We start from the raw sequence: 18,652 nt of genomic DNA on the forward strand, positions 1-18,652 counted from the left end.
CATCACCTCTAAGCCAGCTAGCTCCACAGGTTCACTTGTGATATTTTATTAACCTCATAGTGATGAGATTGAATATTTTGGTCCACACGTACATTGTTGTGGCAGAGTTTTACCGTATGTGACACGAAACGCACTCTAAGAAAAAAAGGGTTATTCAACCAATTAAGATATAAGATTATATTTTGCAATGGAGCAGTCTCTGTAAGAAAAAGTTGAACTCATATTTCTAAATAGTAATGGTCATTTTAAATGCCTGAGATTCCAAAGGAAAATTATAGCAGCAAACTAAAGAATGAACCTTAGAGAATGTTTGTATTTATGAGGTGGATGAGGAAACAAACAAACAAAAAAGGGAGTTGTCACAAATGTAGAAGATGAATCAGAAGACTATAATTTTAAATAAAAATATTTACTGCATTTGGTAAGCTGGAGGGAGATTTCAAATGAAGCTAGAAACTGAAATGTCAGGACTCATGTAAATAGAACCGATCTTCATTATTTGCAGGTTCCATATTTTTGAATTTTCTACTTGCTCAAATTTATTTATTTATTTATTTATTTATTTATTTAGAGATAGGGCCTCACTCTGTACCCAGGCTGGAGTGCAGTGATATGATCATGGCTCACTGAAACCTCAATCTCCCAGGCTCAATCGATCCTCTCACCTCAACCTCCCGAGTAGCTGTGACCACAGGTGCACATCACCACACTGGGCTAAGTTCTGGGTTTATAGACCTGAGCCACTGCACCTGGCCTCAAATTTATGTTTAACCTCTAAATCAATACGTGGACACTTTGGCATTCATTCTTGGACATATACAGAGTGGTGGAAATGTTTGAGTAACTCAGTGCGCATATTCCCAGTTGAAGTCCAAGGCAATGAGCAATGCTCTTCCTTCTTGTTTCAGTTCTCATGCTGAAAGTAAGTCTCCTTCTCCTTCTCCTTTCTCCTTTCTTCTTCTTCTTCTTTTTTGGAGACAGGGTCTTGCTCTATTGCCCAGGCTGGAGTACAGTGGCACCATCATAGCTCACTGCAGCCTTGACCTCCCAGGATTAAGCAATCCTTCCACCTCAAGCCTCCCAAGAAGCTGGAACTATAAGCATGCCACCACACAAGACTAATTAAAAAAAAAATTTTTTTTTTTTAGTAGAGACAGGGACTCACTCTTCAGTTGCCCAGGTTAACAAGTATTCTTTTTTTTTTTCTTTGAGATGGAGTCTCGTTCTGTCGCCCGGGCTAGAGTGCAGTGGCGCGATCTCGGCTCACTGCAAGCTCCGCCTCCCGGGTTCACGCCGTTCTCCTCCTGCCTCAGCCTCCCGAGTAGCTGGGACTACAGACGCCCGCCACCATGCCTGGATAATTTTTTTTTTCTTTTTGTATTTTTAGTAGAGACGGGGTTTCACCGTTTTAGACAGGAGGGTCTCGATCTCCAGACGTCGTGATCCTCCTGCCTTGGCCTCCCAAAATGCTGGGATTACAGGCATGAGCCACCGCACCTGGCCCAACAAGCATTCTTTTCACAACATATTTAGTGCCCTGTTTGCCTCATTTTTGTGCTTATTGTTGGTGTTTAAAATGGTCCTCAAGCATATTGTTGAACTACTGTCTAGGGTTCATTGGAGCAAAAGGGCTATGATGTGCCTTATAGAGAAAATATGTGACTTATAGAGAAAATATGTGTTAGATAAGCTTTCAGATATGAGTTATGGTATTGTTGGATGTGAGTTTAATGTTAATCAATCAACAATATATATTAAATCAGTGTCTTTAAATAGAAACATACACAAAAGGAAGGTTATATGTTGATTGGTTCATGAAAATGTGTGAGCAAAGGCTCGCAGGAGCATAGCCCTATTTCTCCTAGGAGCAGTGGTTCAGTATTCGCTAATTCAATGTTCACAATGACTTTGTAAAAAAGTGATTACCATGGATAATGAGAATCGGTATACAAACATATATATACACAGACACACACACATCCTTTTTGTGTTTAAGAAGTTAAAGTAGAAAATTGTAGTATACCAGTATTAGTTACAGTCTCCAAGAATACAACTATAAAAACGTATTTAAGCCATTAGTAAATTTCATTATATTACAATCAGAATTCAAATAATTTTGTTTAATATTTGCTTCTGAAACTGGTGCACCATTTAGCTGTTTTGATACCATAAACAAGTAAATTTTATAAATGCAGATATATGAGATCTTTCAGTTATTGTGATTGACTCATTTATAAAATGTATCTTTGAGTGAGTCTATATTAGGATTTCTCCTTTTCTGTGTAAATTAAGTAAAATTCGATACTTTCTCGGCTAACTTTATTTAAACAATGCTTCTTGAGCTCTCTGTTATTTGATAGGAATTTAGTAGTTCAGAGAAATCAATTGACTCTTCTACTTCAATTTTTTGTCTTTCTGAAATCTTGAATAAAGGCTTTAAACCTGATGGCAATACCTTTATCTCTAACCCTGTTCGTGTGAGAGTGCATAATTGTGCATTTTGCAATTTCCTTGTCTCGTTTGTTCTCTGTTGTTTATCTGCTTACTCCTAAGGCTGGGAAAAGTGATAATATATGAGTGGCCCATGTAGTAGGTAGAAAATGAGGGCAAGTCCATGGATATCTTATCCATGTTTTGCTACTAGTGGCATGCAATAATATGGGCCTACCAAGGCTCCTAGAAGATTTTTTAAGCTTTAAGTTTTTTTGTTAGATACACTGCCAATATATAGAAGAGACTATAACATCGGAAAATATGAGTGGTTAGTTACATTCAGGCCTTGCTGTTTGCAGCCTTAAACTTCATGTAAAACCTCAATGAAACATATTTTCTTTACTTTTAAGATAAAGGATTTGAACAATTGATCTAATTCTCTCACAGCATTACTGTGATTATCAGAGGAATAAAAGGCATTTTTAGTACTGTATCTTTTCTTCTGTAAAATACTTCACTTTCTCTGTTTGAAAAATGAGGTCCCTCATAGAACAAGGTCAGTATTATGGGAGAATGAGTCATTTAATTCTAAGCTGTAACATGTTACAATGATTTGTCTTAAAATGGTTCAATGCAGATGTCATAGAATGAGTTCAGATGGGTCTGCAGAGGCAAATTCATAGGAAACTTTGTTACCTCTGTTTGGATTTATGAAACTGGTTCTCTAGTTTCATTGTATAGTAATGCCCAAAAAGTGAAAAGCCTAAACTTCTTCTACTTTTTTCATGTTTTTCTTATGTATTAGTCTGTTCTCACGCTGCTATAAAGATACTACCTGAGACTGGGTAATTATGAATAAAAGAGGTTTAATTGACACAGTTCCGCGTGGCTGGGGAGGCCTCAGGAAACTTACAATCATGGCAGAAGGCGAAGCAGGACACCTTCTGCTGAGAAAGAGGGGAAACTGCCACTTTAAAAACCTCAGATCTCGGCCAGGCGCGGTGGCTAACGCCTGTAATCCCAGCACTTTGGGAGGCCGAGACGGGCGGTTCAAGAGGTCAGGAGATCGAGACCATCCTGCCTAACACGGTGAAACCCCGTCTCTACTAAAAATACAAAAAAAAATTAGCTGGGAGTGGTGGCGGGCGCCTGTAGTCCCAGCTACTCTGGAGGCTGAGGCAGGAGAATGGCGTGAACCCGGGAGGTGGAGCTTGCAGTGAGCTGAGATCGCGCCACTGCACTCCAGCCTGGGCAACGAAGCGAGGTTCTGTCTAAAAAAAAAAAAAAAAACCTCAGATCTCGTGAGAATTCCCTCACTACCATCAGAACAGCATGGGAGAAACCAACCTCATGACCCAGTCACCTCCCTCGACACATGGGTATTACAATTCGAGATGAGATTTGGGTGGAGACCCAAAGCCAAACCGTATCATCTTAGCTGTAGGCAAAAAAATGGGATATATCTTTATTCTTTGACTTTCTAGAAATGCCACTATCTCAAAAATATAAGCCTAGGAGACAGATGGTGAAGATAGGGTACCATTTTCTACGGTAGTGGGGATGAGTGATGCTTTTTTAATCCTATTAGTTTAATATAGGAAATGGACAATGATCATGTAAATGAAATTAATTACATAACTACCAAATGAACCAAAAAGAAACAGAAAAGGGTTCTGTGAGAGAGAACTATGGGGAAGATTCACCTTAAATTATATGTGAATTTCCTTTCACTAATTTCTACTTGAATTATTTAGGCATACTCAGGACTCCTGTTGTATTTATTAAGATTTTGAATTTGGATCACCTTTCTCATCACAACATTTATCTTATTTTTAATTTTTAAAAATATTTAATTTTTAAACACTTAATTTTGTTGTCCTCTCCTCCAAACTTTTATCCAACCACCATTCACCTTTCTCAAGAAGAGGAGCTACCAAAATAAGCTGGTGATAAGGCCAGGAGGGTAATAACAAAGCAGAACAGAGTGCGTGTGCAGAGGCTACTGTTCTCTGCTCTAGATGTGAACCTGGGGACTTGTGCCACAGGGCCCTGGAGCAAGAATCAGAGTTCCAACCAAGATATCTGGACCTGTCCCACTCATCTCAAGGATAGATTGTGCCGGCCTAAATACATTATACCTGGAGAGCTGCTGGTGTTCTAGGCCTCCGGGAAAATAGCAGAGCTGTGATATTAAGCTGAGTTCCCCTATCCTTGATCCTCAGGGCACCAGACTTTGTAGTTGAAGGCATCACAAGCAGAGAGGTTCTACTTGTCACTCTGCAACAAAACTGGCAATTTTTTAGCTATTCTAGCACCTGCCCACAAGGTTATTGTGCCTTACACTGCTGTGTGACTCCTTCATTTATTATACTCAGGCAGGCAGATCTGGATATGAAGGTGAATAGATCCACCAGTAATAAAAAAAAAAAATACTACCTAAGGAAACCCAGCAGCCAGAGAAAGGAAATATAAGTAGAACACTCAGGTACCAAACTGACATTTAGGCAGAATTTCTGCAGCTGGTTGATGACAATTAGAATAAAAATAATAAAGATTTAGGGTAACTTTAGGTTTAAATCATTTTCTAAGACTAAAATGTATGATTTTGAGTTCAAAAATTTAGAAGGATTCAGTGAGAATATGGTCCCTATGGAGATCTAAATTAAGGTGCACTAGAATACATATCTGAACAAGAGCAAAGCTGCAAAGAGATGGTAATCATAAAGGAAAGCATACAAGACAGAAGACAGTGGCAGGCATTGTTCAATGTGCTTTTTTTTTTTTGAGACAGGGTCTCACTCTGTCGCCCAGGCTGGAGTGCAGTTGTGCGATCTCGGTTCACTGCAACCTCTGCCTCCTGGGTTCGAGTGATTCTCCCACCTCAGCCTCCCCAGTAGCTGGGGCTCCGTAGTCATGCACCACCACACCCAGCTAATTTTGGTATTTTTTGGTAGAGACAGGGTTTCACCATGTTGAGCAGGCTGGTCTCGAACTCCTGACCTCAGGTGATTCATCCGCCTTGGCCTCCCAAGGTGCTGGGATTACAGGTGTGAGCCACCATGCCTGGCCTCAATGTGCTTTTTGTTTTTAACTTAGTTAATCATTACAAGAACCCTTTGAGATAGAAATTCTAGAGAAATATAACATTTGAATAATGAAAAATTTTGTAGTAAAGGAATAAAGAAAGAACAAGCTATAAAAATGTAATAGAAGAATTCTCTCTTGATGAAGAAATGTTAAGTACAGATAGAAAGAGCTCATCAAGTTCCATGAAGGATTATGAAAAAATAAAATTAAAAGATGCATTCCTAGACATATGGCAAAACTCAATTCCAAGTATCAGCAGTCAAATTTAGCATTTCAATACAAGAGGTTAGAATTGATAAAAATTACATTTACAAAATATAGAGGTTAAAGGACTTTGACATCTTATCTTTCCACTATCTAAGTATTTTTCTCTGTGGTGCGATATGAGTCCAACTTACCTTTATCTAGGATAATAAAATATCAAAATAATTATTTGGATGAAATATCCCTTTTTCACACTGAACTTAAACACTTTTATATTATACAGTCAGCCCTTCATATCTATGGGTTTCATAATCACAGATTTCACCACGGACTGAAGGTATTTTCAAAAATAAATAAATGAAAAATAATAAAATAATACAAATAAATAATAATGATGACTATGTAGCATCTACATTGTATTAGGTATTATAAGTACTCTAAAGATAATTTGAAGTATACAAAAGGATGTGCATAGATTATATGCAAATACTATGCCATTTGATACAAAATGAGCATCTGAGGATTTTGGTATCCACAGGGTTACTGAAACTGCCCCATATGGATACTAAAAGACAACTGTATTCATTTGCCATATACACCAAATAAATTGGAATTTCTCTTTTATCTCCGGATACTATTTATTCTTAAACACAACTATTCTGTTTTTATTATAATGGCTTTATATTATGTTTGCATATCAGATAAGATCATCTTCACTATTCTTTCATTTAGAACTTTTGGCTATTTTAAAATTTTTATTCTTTAACATGAGTTTGAAGTCATAACATCTAAAAACCCCTCTACCTCATCAAAAATAAATAAATAAATTCCTCTTGTAGCTGGCTTTGTACTTGGAACTGCATATGTTATTTTGAGAGAAGAGCTATTTTTATAATACTAGTTTTTACATATAAGAAATTGAATCTTAATTATTGTTTTCATTTCTGGCTGATTATTTTCTAAAATGTTATTTTCATATCATTTTCGAAGATTTATACCAATTATTTTTTCTTTCCCTATTGTAAATACTAGAACATAAAAAATAATAATGATTAGTACTGGTGAGATTGCATACTCTGGTAGTAGTTCTAGATTAAGGGAAATGATCTTAATACATCGCCATTTAGAAATATGTTCAATGTTGAGTTTTGGTATATTTTTAAAATTTTATTTATGTGGGCACCTTCTATTCCAGTGCTTACTTTTTATACCACATTGAATCATGCTTCCCAAACATTACCTCTTAAATTTACACCTAGAGTGGAAGTGAATGGGGTAAGAGAAGAATGTTCTTTGTGCTCTGGAAAGTCAGCATTGGTAACATGAGGCACATATGCAATCATATACAGGAGACTGTATCAAAAATGGAATAAGATTTTCTTCCTGTTTAGACTAGCCCCAGGCTAGTAATCCTATATGTATATTTTGCAACTTCCCACTGAAATACCCATGACTAAACTACAGTGTAAATTATGACAGGCATTCAAGAGTCAGACAGTATCAGGGCTACACCTCTAGCTGTAAACCAATAAATTTGTTCTGTTGCAGAAGTCTAAATGTATAGGATAATAACTCTATTTCTCAGTCCAGCTTCATGGATCCTGTAGAAAAACAATGGTTCAGCTATTTGTCTCTTTATACAGATATAAGTCTTCATCATTATCATCATGATCATTATTTTATCATGATTACTTGATTATAAGCTCCATGAGGGCAGGGATTTTTCTCTATTTTTTCATGTAGAAATACCCAGTCACTAGAAAAGCATTTGACACATAAAATGTACTCATGTACTCAGTGTAAATGCTATACACTTCAAAGTTTATTATTTGCATATGTATTTTATTCACACTTTCAGTAAGTATTTGTGGAGCATTTCCTGGGTGACATACAGTATTCTAGGAACTGCAGACAAAACAGTAAATAGAAAATAGAAGGTCTTTGCCTTCATAGAACTTGCTTCTTAAAGCAGTAGTTCTCAGATTTTGCTGCACATTGGAATCACCTAAAGAGTTTTTAAAACACTGATACCAGCTTCTACCTCCAGACTTTCTGATTTAATTCGTGTCTGATGCAACTTGAACCTTGGGGGTTCTTCAAAAGTCCTCCAGATAATTGTAATGTGCACCAGAATTTTTGAATCATTGGCCTAATATACAAGTTGGCATTAAACAATTCCAGGTTTCTTACTTGAGAGTGATAATAGATTGTGTTACAAAAGCCACCACTTTACCCACTATGTTTAGTTCATATTATATTCATATGCTTACTATTAATATTATTTTAATTATGTCCTATATTCTTGAACCAAAAAAAAGTTCCTTATGGTATTTTTGAGAAATCAACCAACACTATTTTCTAAAAATACATTTATCAAAAAGGAGGTGAAATATTTAACATTTCAGTTGAGCCAGTTATACACCTACCTCTATTAAATGGAGATGCAAATATTGTTTACTTTTATCTCAATCAAATATCACATTAAAATGTTGTTCTCCATATGTATCTAAGAAAGCTTTAAAGAGGAATTTTGAGCAGTTCTTGACTACTTGACTGAACATATAATCTATTATTGTATTTTATATGGAGAAACTCTCTTATTTATATGTTTATTTATTTATCTGGTTTCCAGATGCTAAAGTGTATGTTCATTATAGTACATTATAGTTCATTAAAATGTTCAAGTCTAAATTGCACTCAGCATAGTGAAACTGCTGCTATTTTTCTTAAACATTATACCTCTTCAGAACAGATTTGCAATAGGTACTGGCCCAAACTGATAACTTCCTTCCCTTCATTTTGCATAATACAGCAATTTTGGTTTCAAAATGCCACCACAATCTTAAATATTCTGACTAGCTTTGCTGAGTTTGCAGTAGCAACAATGATAATACCCATTGTAAAAACTAAATGCAGAAATAGTGACTGTCAAATCCTAACATGTTCCTTATATCCACACTTCAGTTTCCTTACCAGTATAATCTACATTCCAGTTAATAATTTAGTGCTAATCAGCTCCTTATCTTCTGAAAAGGAGAGTCTGCTTTGAATCATAAGGCAGCTAACCTTGAAGGTAGGTTTAATATATGCAGATTTCTTATATCACCTCTAAGCTTTTTTTACTCAGAGCATTTTCTTGGTTACATTTAGCTGAGAGCTGTGCAATCATCATTTTGTCTATCCTAACAGTAACTGATTTAATAACGATAGTTTTTACTCTTCCTTAGTTTTGGACTTTACATTTATTTGTATAACTAGTTTTAAATAACGTAGTGTTTTAATGTGCAAATAAAATAAATATAAATAGTTCAGGTAAACCATAAATACTAGAAAGAATATAGTAGCATCTTTCTAAACAAATTCTGCTATTTCACAAGGTGCTTATGTATTTCTGTCAACTTTCTTTAGATTTTACTGTCAAATGGCATTTTTTAGTAGTGATGTGATAAAGATTTAAAATTGGTTCCTTGGACTACATTTTGTGAATTGAAAATCAATATGAATTGAGAAATGAGCTATAGAATTTTATTATATATAAAACTGTAAGCAAAGCTGTATTATTATAATAAAACTATGTAAGCAAAGCTATAGAAGTTCAGTTTAAATTTTTAAAATTTTCAACAAATCAAGGACAGGAACATGTTTCAAAAATAATATCAAAATTAGAATTTTTACATGTTATAATAACTTCGGTTTAAATGTGTTAATGAGTTAATGCGATTGCATAGATCTAAACTGAACAACAAAGGAAAGAGATAAGAAAAAATAATTTTTGTTTATCTAAAAATTACACATAATCTGGGCTTTAGGAAAAAAATGTATAAAGCTCTTTGGAAATAGAATCCCATCATAAGAGGCAATTTCAAACTTCTTTGTATATACATGGTAGTGACTTGCCTTAAATATTAAAATACCCATCTTTGTTTGTTGTGATTTGTGAATTTACTTGTTTTCCCCCATCAAAATTAGGAAGAAGAAAATACAAGATTTCTATTTCAAAAGATGAAGAATGGTTAGATTAGGACAGTGGCAGCAAGGAAATATGATGTTTTTTTTTTTAATTGAGATCCTTTTTGAGAAACAAAAGGTGGCTTTGCTTTGAATTAAAAAGTCATTTATGTTGGGTAGAGTTCTTCGCTTAATGGTTTCCTGCTTACACTGAAAAATACACTGGGTTGATTTAGATTGTTATTCTTCTTCATTTAGCTTTTAGTGATCTCATTTGTGTAATCTTCATACTTGAAAAGTAGAATATGAAAAAAACAAGAACTATAGATGTGCTTTGGAGATTGATATGTAGTGCTTTTGCTAGTGAAAAATAATCTCAAAGAAATAAGTTTAAAAAACAAATTTTCTTAACTCTATTTTACAATAAAATGTTTTTATATTGTTATTAGCATTCCAAATTATTTTCATGAAAATTATTTTATGGAAATAACCCTTATTTTATTAGCTTGCTTTCTATTTTAAATCACGCTGTGTAAGAATGATTAAATCAAATATAAAGTATGGAACAATTTAAATGACTTAATGGTCTTCCAGATAAGATAGAAATGTTTCTGCTATTATCTTGAAGAATCAATAGTGGATTGGGTTGTCTTCTTTAAACACCATGCTGTTTTCACTGCTTGTTATGTTGCTCTAAAGAAATTTAAATATTTCACATGCCAGTTGCTTGGGAGAAACATTTTTCAAGATAATTAGTTGTGCTATTTAAAATTAACCTTTTATCTACAAATAATGTCGTCATTCTCTCTGGAGTGTTTGACCTAACTAGAGCTAAGATGGCGCATCTTAGTCTACAAAACATGAGATTTCACTAAGTGAAAGTAATGTTTTGCTCAGTTTAGAGAACAGATACTGGAAAGCAATGTTAAGAGAGATTTTCAGTAGTTCATAGTTTATTTATATTTTTTGATACAGATTAAATTTATATATCTTTAGAAAATGTGTGCTGCTTATTATAAATTACTGTTTTATGTATAAATGTATATTTATATATAAAATAGTATAGACATTAAAAACATTAAACACTGTATAAATGATGTATACATAAAACATTAAACACTATGTATAAATGATGTGCTTCCCAATTTAACCTTTAGACGTAAACTTAAAAGCACTCATAAATTTCTGTTGAATGCAGGGTTTAATAACATAGGTCTTATTTATTTAAGGATAATTTTCTTCTATTATCACCTAGGCATAAAATTAATACAGTTTTATTTTTAACTACTTAAGCTCTTAATCTAATATAGCCTTAATGACTTTACCCATGTAAAGTACTTGATGAAGCCATCATGAAAGGCTGCTTGGCTAATATCCATCAGTCCCCTTGCTGAAAATAACTGAATTTTAATGTGAATATATATAAAAAAACACTGTAACTGTTTCACGTTTCTAAGGTTTATGCAACTTAATAATTTCATTTTTTTAATTGTGCCATAGACATGTTTATTGAGTTATAAAAACACCACAATCAGGAATGAATGGGAAACACAGTTAGTATTAAGAGTATGCTGTTTGTTTTGATTATGATGCATAACTAAAAACCTAAAATTAACTGTAACTTAAATTGTTTCTCTGTGACATTTTTTTTCTTTCTCATCCTCCCTCTTCATTCTCCCCTTCTCCTCTTTAAATAAATAAAAATATTCTGAATGTAGCTTAACTAGTTTTAGAAGTAGAGAGGAAGATTGGTTATAAAGAGGAATATAAGTTAATTTATAAACACAAGTTATTTCAATTTAAAATCTATATAAGGGAGCCTCTAATCTCCATGAAGCCAAAACCTGGGATTAACTAAAGTACTCAATTTCCTTTGTAGATCATACTAATTAGTTTTCAGGGTAGGCACATCTTACCAATTTTATACACTTATCAAGAGTCACTTGGATTTGTTACCTAGTGTATGATTGCCATTTGTTCTTGTTATTTCATTTCACAATTTCTTTAAAAATTGTGCAATCTAATGCAACATGAGCATTAAAAGGCTTTTATTTTATTTTATTTTATTTTTTGGAAACAAAGTCTCACTCTGTCCTCCTGGCTGGACTGCAGTGGCATGATCTTGGCTCACTGCAACCTCCACCTTCCAGGTTCAAACGATTCTCCTGCCTCAGCCTCCTGAGTAGTTGGGATTATAAGTGCACACCACCACGCCCGTCTAGTTTTTTTGTATTTTTAGTAGAGATAGCGTTTTGCCATGTTGCCAAGGCTGGTCTCAAACTCCTGGGCTCAAGCAATCTACTTGCCTTGGCCTCCCAAAGTGCTGAGATTACAGGCGTGAGCCACCGTGCCTGGCCAAAAGACTTTTTTTTCCTCCACTATAAAAACCAAGGGAAATACTGTGGAAGCAGATAAAAGCAAATTGACTAAAGTTTAGACAATATTTTGAAAAACTAAAATTCCAGAAGGGTTCTAGAATTTTTGCTTTGGATTGACTTATGGGTGGCTTTAACTTTTTTCTCCATTAAAAAATAAAAAACTAGAAATCAAAGGCAATGTATGAGACTATTGAAAAAAAAATTTAGTAAAGAACCCCAATCCGTGCATTCTTACTCAATGAAAAGGTCTTGGTTTTACAAACAGTAGCATCCATATCCCCCTACGTAAAATAAGATGAAGTAAAGATATATCTTTTTATGACTTTCTGTTTTAATTATTTTGTTTGCTTAACCAGTTGGGTAAATTATGAGTCCTAGAATTTAAGAAAAGAGGGCTTCCACTGTACTTTGTACTCTTCTTCAGAGAAAAGCTAAAGAAACCCCTTCTTTTGCTAGGCTGAGGCTGACTGAATTCCATGGGTGTTTCTACATCTGAATATCATTACAAAGACTACCCACTTGAGGAGATATGCTTGCTATTCAAATCTACCATATCTTCTGGAAATTCTTGAGTTCTTACTCTATGAAATGAAGAAAATAACGTAAACTAACATGAATGGGGCACAGGTTTCTTCTTGAATGCCAGCTCTGATTAGTTGCTAATTGCTACTTGAAGATCTGTGCTTAGATCCATCTGTAGCCCCTTTCACCTTAGAGTCAAATGCCTGGATCCGGTACTGTCACCCGCGGGAACAGACTAGGGTAGAAGGACAAAACTATGACAGCATTGTTCTCCTGAGCTACAGCCACATTTCTTTTAGTGTTTTCCAGATGTATAAATGAGCTTTTTCCATCTTTTTCTTTTTTACTTTTTCTTCTGTTGGGACACTCCCGTCAGTGACATCCCTCTGTATTGGTTAGTTATTTCATAGATTAGAAAGTTTGTGGGCTCTGCACAATTCATCCCTTTGGTTCCTATAGAAAAGAAATGTTTGTTAACTCATTTAAAATAAGGACTACTTCACGCAAATAAAAACCACTTCTGTCTACTTCTCTAAAAACTGAATAACCTATGTCTAGTCTTCATTAAAGAAAGCCAAAAAAGAAAGTTTATTCCAACATATTATCTTCACAATTAAGAGTATACAGAATATGAGGGCAAGAGGACTATTCCAATGATCACTGTTTGATTTAGTGAATCTGGCTGCTAAATTGACTCTAAGCTATTTTCTTTACAGTTTGTCACATGGTTTAGAGTACTTTAAGAGGCCAGCCTTCCCAGGTGAAAAGTACAATAGTTTCTAAGACAGAGTATTCATAAGGTTTGTGGTGTTAAGAAATATTACTTTTCTGCAATCTTTAACAAATGTGGAAAAGGACATTCTGAATTTATAATGTAAATGGGGCTGGAATTCTTTCTTGGAAAATAGAATCAATAAACATATTTTCAGAAGTAAAATATATTGAATGAGTACTATTGTCTAAATATTCCCCAAACCCTAGATGTTCCTTGTCAAATATACACACAGAAGATGTACTGTGCTATATAGATGAGGGTTGATGACAGGAATATGTAGATCTACACCTTAGGGATAATTTTATTTCAGTTTAATGACATCAGAATTCAAAAGAAATGAAACATTATACACGAAACAATTATTGAAATGCCTCCCATGTACTAGCAGCTGTACTGGTTCTGCCCTTGAGAAGTTTATTAGCATAGCTGGGACACAGGCCCATAAATAGATAATTAAAGAGAATATTGTTAAAGGCCATATTAGGGTTACGCCTAGGGGGCTGTCAGGGTATGTCATAACTCCCCACATTTCAAATTACAAAATTTGCTTTATTCCAAAATAAAGGTAGCTTTATTGTACATTTAAGAAAACTTGAAATTGTAAAGTGTTTATGTGAAATGTTAACTTACAGACTTGATTTACCAAATTTATAACAGTAAAGTAAGTCCCATTTTTCAGAATATGAGGTATGTGATTTCAGCTCCTTAAATGGGATACCTCACATTATTATTACAGTTTAAAACCTATGAGATTTTCTTTTCTATTTTTAATCCTTCTCTTAATGATCTCATTTATTGTCTACTGGAAATCAATTTAGGAAATCATGTTAGTCCACTAAGCACTTCAGATAAGGCTATTCCATGAAGCATTCCAAGATTATCACAAGGAATTGCTTTCATATGCCATAAAAGAAGAAATAAACAGAATATGGCCTGCCGAAGAAGGTTACAGTTTTACAGCCCCTCCCATTGCAGCTCTTAAGTCACTCAGTTACAGTTAACTTTGGATTAGCACTCACAGATTGAAAGCAAAACACATCAAAACACTCATCACGCACTCTGGGCTTGTGGTGCCACTTGTATGTGTGTTTCTAAATCAATGATGAGGGTATCAGAACCAATACTGGACATGGACATGGCAAATTACAGTGAAGTTTTGGACCCAACTTACACAACTTTGGAGTTTGAAACTATGCAGATTCTATATAATTCAAATGGTGAGTTATCATCTGTTTATAGATGTAAAGAAAAGTAAGTATAATTGGAGAAGGTAGAAGACTGAGCTTCCAAAGTTGGTGGCTCAATGTTTTTTTTTGCTGGAGAATTTAGGGCTTGCTTTTAAGGCCACAAATCTGAGCTTTTGCACTTCATTACAAAATTTAAGTTAATAATGCTGTGGCTATTTTGTGTTAGAGGTAGAAAAAGCATGGTTTTGTGTAATAAAGTAATGTCAGAATTCTGTCATGGGCCAGTTAGACAGGTAAAAAGAGTAGTCTCAGCTGTTATTTTATTTGCTGTAAATCATAGTAATACGTAATATTGGCAGATTGGCTGTGAAAGTATATTTTCTAAGCAATATTTAAAATGACTTATGGAACAAAGTTTCCATAGAACATTAGGGAGTTTCACTGATTGTCTACCCTTTTCCTTATAATTCCAGTTCTCAATTGCTAGTGATGAGAAACTACATTTAAAATTACTATCAGGTTTTTGCATTGAACGCAAATATGAAAGGAAATAAAGCTTGTATTATAACCTCACCTGACAGGCTAATGTTTAGCCGCACAAAGCTGTTGGTATTTAATTACTGTAACATTTTAACTTTAAATAAGACATGAGTTGTTTAGGGGTTGTGTCTTTATGTAACACAGCTTACTATTGACTTTGAATTTAGACTTAATACCCGGTAAAAAAAAATCTTGTTTAAAATATGTTATAACTGTTAGAACTCCTAAGATCGAGTAATTATGTATACTTTGGAAAATGTGTGTGTGTGTGTGTGTGTGTGTTTAATGCAAGATTGAGAATATATCTTGTACTGAGGATATCTTACTATTCTACTGTATTGTATAATTTGTATGACTGGTGTTCTGGTTCTATTTTTAATAAGCAGTTCCTTATTAGTGGGGATTTTAAAAAATAGTCAAAAGGTGAATTCTGAAAATTTAGCACAACTATAGTTAAAATAAACCTGTAGTGCAACTTTCAGGAAATCACTGTTTTTTGTCCTTATGTTTAGACTTGACTAGAGATATTTAATAGAGTATTTCATCAGAATCCTGAATTTAAAAAACATTCATGATTAAGAAATGGTAGGGACATATTTGCCATAATCATAACACTTATTTACTATAAGTGTTTAACAAATATACTGAAATAACGAATTTGTATGGCTATATCCAAAGTGTGGTGTAACTTGTTTGTTTGTAATAATGTTGTCAGCAATATGTAAGTATGGCACTAAACTTGAAGCAAGAGTTGAATTTTTCATATTTCTATATAGTCTCTCAGAATACAATCAATTCCAAACAGTTCTAACTTTCATATTGTTAATATCTGTTTTGTTAATGTTACCAGAAGAAAAATGTTTAGCATTTTAATCCTATGTCACATGACTAACCCTAAGCATATTCTCATTAAAATTTTTTTCTACTTCATGAAATTATATATGACAATATTTGTCTAATCAGAAATATTAGTAAGTAGAATATATGTAAGTTACAAAATATAATCAGGACATGACAACCTTTAGTATTATCCTTTTGTTAGCTATACAATAATCAGTTGTTAATATACAATTTTATAATGAAGTTTTATTATATATATTTAATATCTTTTAAATGCATATAGATTTTTCAAGATGTAATCCACAATATTAACTCATTTAAGAAATATTCATTTTATTATAAATATCTACATTTTAAAAATAATTATTCCTTCAGAATTATGTATTAGATGACCCACTGTATCCTGGGCATAATCCTAAAAGCTGGAAAACAGAGGACTAAATAAGACAGATAAATTCTCTACCAACATGGGGCTTATATTCTGTGTGTAAAGATGGGTAATAAATGAGCAGACCAATGCAGAATATACTTTTCACTAATAAAGTTATATAAAAAACTAAGGCCATTTAAAAAGCTAAGGCCAGGTGTGGTGGCTCATACCTATAGTCCCAGCACTTTGGGAGGCCAAGGCAGGAGGATCGCTTGAGCCCAAGAGTTTAAGACCAACCTGGGCAACATAGTGAGACCTTGTCTCTACAATAAAAAAAAATAAAAACTAGCTGGATGTGGTGATGTACTCCTGTAGCCCCAACTACTCAGGAGGCTGAGGTGGGAGGATTGCTTGAGCTCAGGAGGTCCAGGCTGCAGTGAGCTAGGATTGCACCACTGCAGTCCAGCCTGGGTGACAAAGCAAGTCCCTGACTCAAAAAATAATAATAATACTTAAAATAAGCAGGGGTCTAGGTTCTACTTGAAGGACAGATGGGAGGTGACATTTTTAAATGTGTGTTCAGAGAAGGTTTCACACAAAATGTGAGACTTTAACAGAAACCTGGTAGCTAGCTCAAAGAAATGTTTAGGGAGGAACTTTCTTTCCAGACAGAAGGAACAGCAGGTGAACAAGTTCTGAGATGAGAGTAGCCTTCAATGACGACGAAAACAAACAAACAAACAAACAAACAAAAAACGGTATTGCTGGAGAATAGTGAACTGAATGAAAAGTGGTACCAGATACTGGGATCAGAGATTTCGGGGAGTTTTAGGGGGGTTTGACATGCAGGGTTTACAGGCTGTGGGAAGATGCCTAGACATTATTCTGTATCTAGTTACGACAGGGTTGGATGCGGAGGGTGACATGATATGAATTACTTACTGCAATATCACTTAGGTGGCTTTGAGGTAACAAACAGTAGGGCAGCAAGAATGGAAGGAAAGAACTTAGATAGCAGGCTGTTGCCATAATCTAGAGGAAAGATGATGGTTGATTGAATAAGGATGTCCATAGCGAAAAGTTGTGAATTAAATATGTATTTCAGGCCAGGCGCAGTGGCTCACGCCTATAATTTCAGCACTTTGGGATTATAGGTGGGCAGACCGCCTGCTGAGGTGGGCAGACCGCCTGAGTTCAGGGGTTCAAGAACAGCCTGGCCAACATGGTGAAACTCCGTCTCTACTAAAAATACAAAAATAAGCCTGGCATGGTGACACACGTCTGTAATCTCAGCTACTCAGGAGGCTGAGGCATGGGAATCACTTGAACCTGGGAGGCAGAGGTTGCAGTGAGCCGAGATCGCACCACTACACTCTAGCCTGAGCAACAGGGGGAACTCAGGCTCAAAAAATTAAGTAAATAAATAAATAAAAAGTATTGTAAACATGGACTTACCAAGGGATTGGATATAAAAGATAAAGGAGAGAATACAATAAAGACTCACAGATTATTGGCCCTGGGAAACTGGATGGATCCATTGACTGATACAGGGGAGACTGAAGGAAGGAAGAACAAGTTCTAGGGGAAAAATGAAAGACTTTTGTTTTGGATATGTTAATTTACAATTCTGATTAGATTTCACAATGAAGTTCTTCAATAGGTGCTTGGGCATTTCAGGCTGATGCCCATGGGAGACATCGGGGCTAGAGATAAAATATTGGAATTATTCATCCTACAGCTAATATTTATTGTCATGGAACTGATAAACTTCCCTTGGGAAAGAGCATAGTTGGAGAACTAAGCCCTATGGTGTCCCAAAGTTAAATGTTCAGAAATAAGAAAGGAGAGCTTAGAACGGAAGCAGCCAGCCAGGGATTAAAAGGAAAGCACCAGTGTGGGGTCTCCAAGAAGCCAATGAATGGAGTGTTATGAGCCTATAAATAATTAGTAGGACAATTTAGTCAGGAAATAGTACTAACTCTAACTGTAATCTTCCTTTTTTATTGACAGATAGTTCTGCCCCAGAGACAAGTATGAATACCACAGACAACGGTGTCAACTGTCTGTGTGCTATCTGTGGGGACAGAGCAACAGGAAAACACTATGGGGCATCCAGCTGTGATGGGTGCAAGGGTTTCTTCAGACGCAGCATTCGTAAGAGTCACGTTTATTCTTGCAGGTACTTTAAATGCCCTTTTAGGCAAGTTATCTTTACAGATGTTTCAGTTTGGCACGCAAAAAGTAAGAGAAGAAAATTCAGAGTTTTCGTATATCTGTAAGTCTATAAATACAATCTCTAAACTGCGGTACAAGTAAAAACGTGTGGGTATGTACACAGGATGTATTCACATAGGTGTTCTTTTTTTAT

The 18,652-nt window shown here is 34.9% G+C and overlaps 1 protein-coding gene across 6 annotated transcripts in view; it reads left to right on the plus strand.

Annotated features, from left to right (window-relative positions):
- HNF4G (hepatocyte nuclear factor 4 gamma) overlaps positions 1-18,652 on the plus strand; it is a 155,235-nt gene that overhangs the window by 113,922 nt on the left and 22,661 nt on the right. For 5 of the 6 annotated variants that reach the window (XM_063817194.1, XM_009455530.4, XM_063817196.1 and 2 more), the window contains one exon: positions 18,295-18,463. In XM_063817194.1, the coding sequence (XP_063673264.1) occupies positions 18,318-18,463 (146 nt within the window). In that variant the 5' untranslated portion in view covers positions 18,295-18,317. Of the gene's footprint in view, positions 1-14,352; positions 14,565-18,294; positions 18,464-18,652 lie in introns of those variants that run through there. The other variant, XM_528171.8, reaches the window with a different exon arrangement.

This window comes from Pan troglodytes, chromosome 7, assembly GCF_028858775.2.
Source record: "Pan troglodytes isolate AG18354 chromosome 7, NHGRI_mPanTro3-v2.0_pri, whole genome shotgun sequence".
Lineage (NCBI taxonomy): Eukaryota > Metazoa > Chordata > Mammalia > Primates > Hominidae > Pan > Pan troglodytes.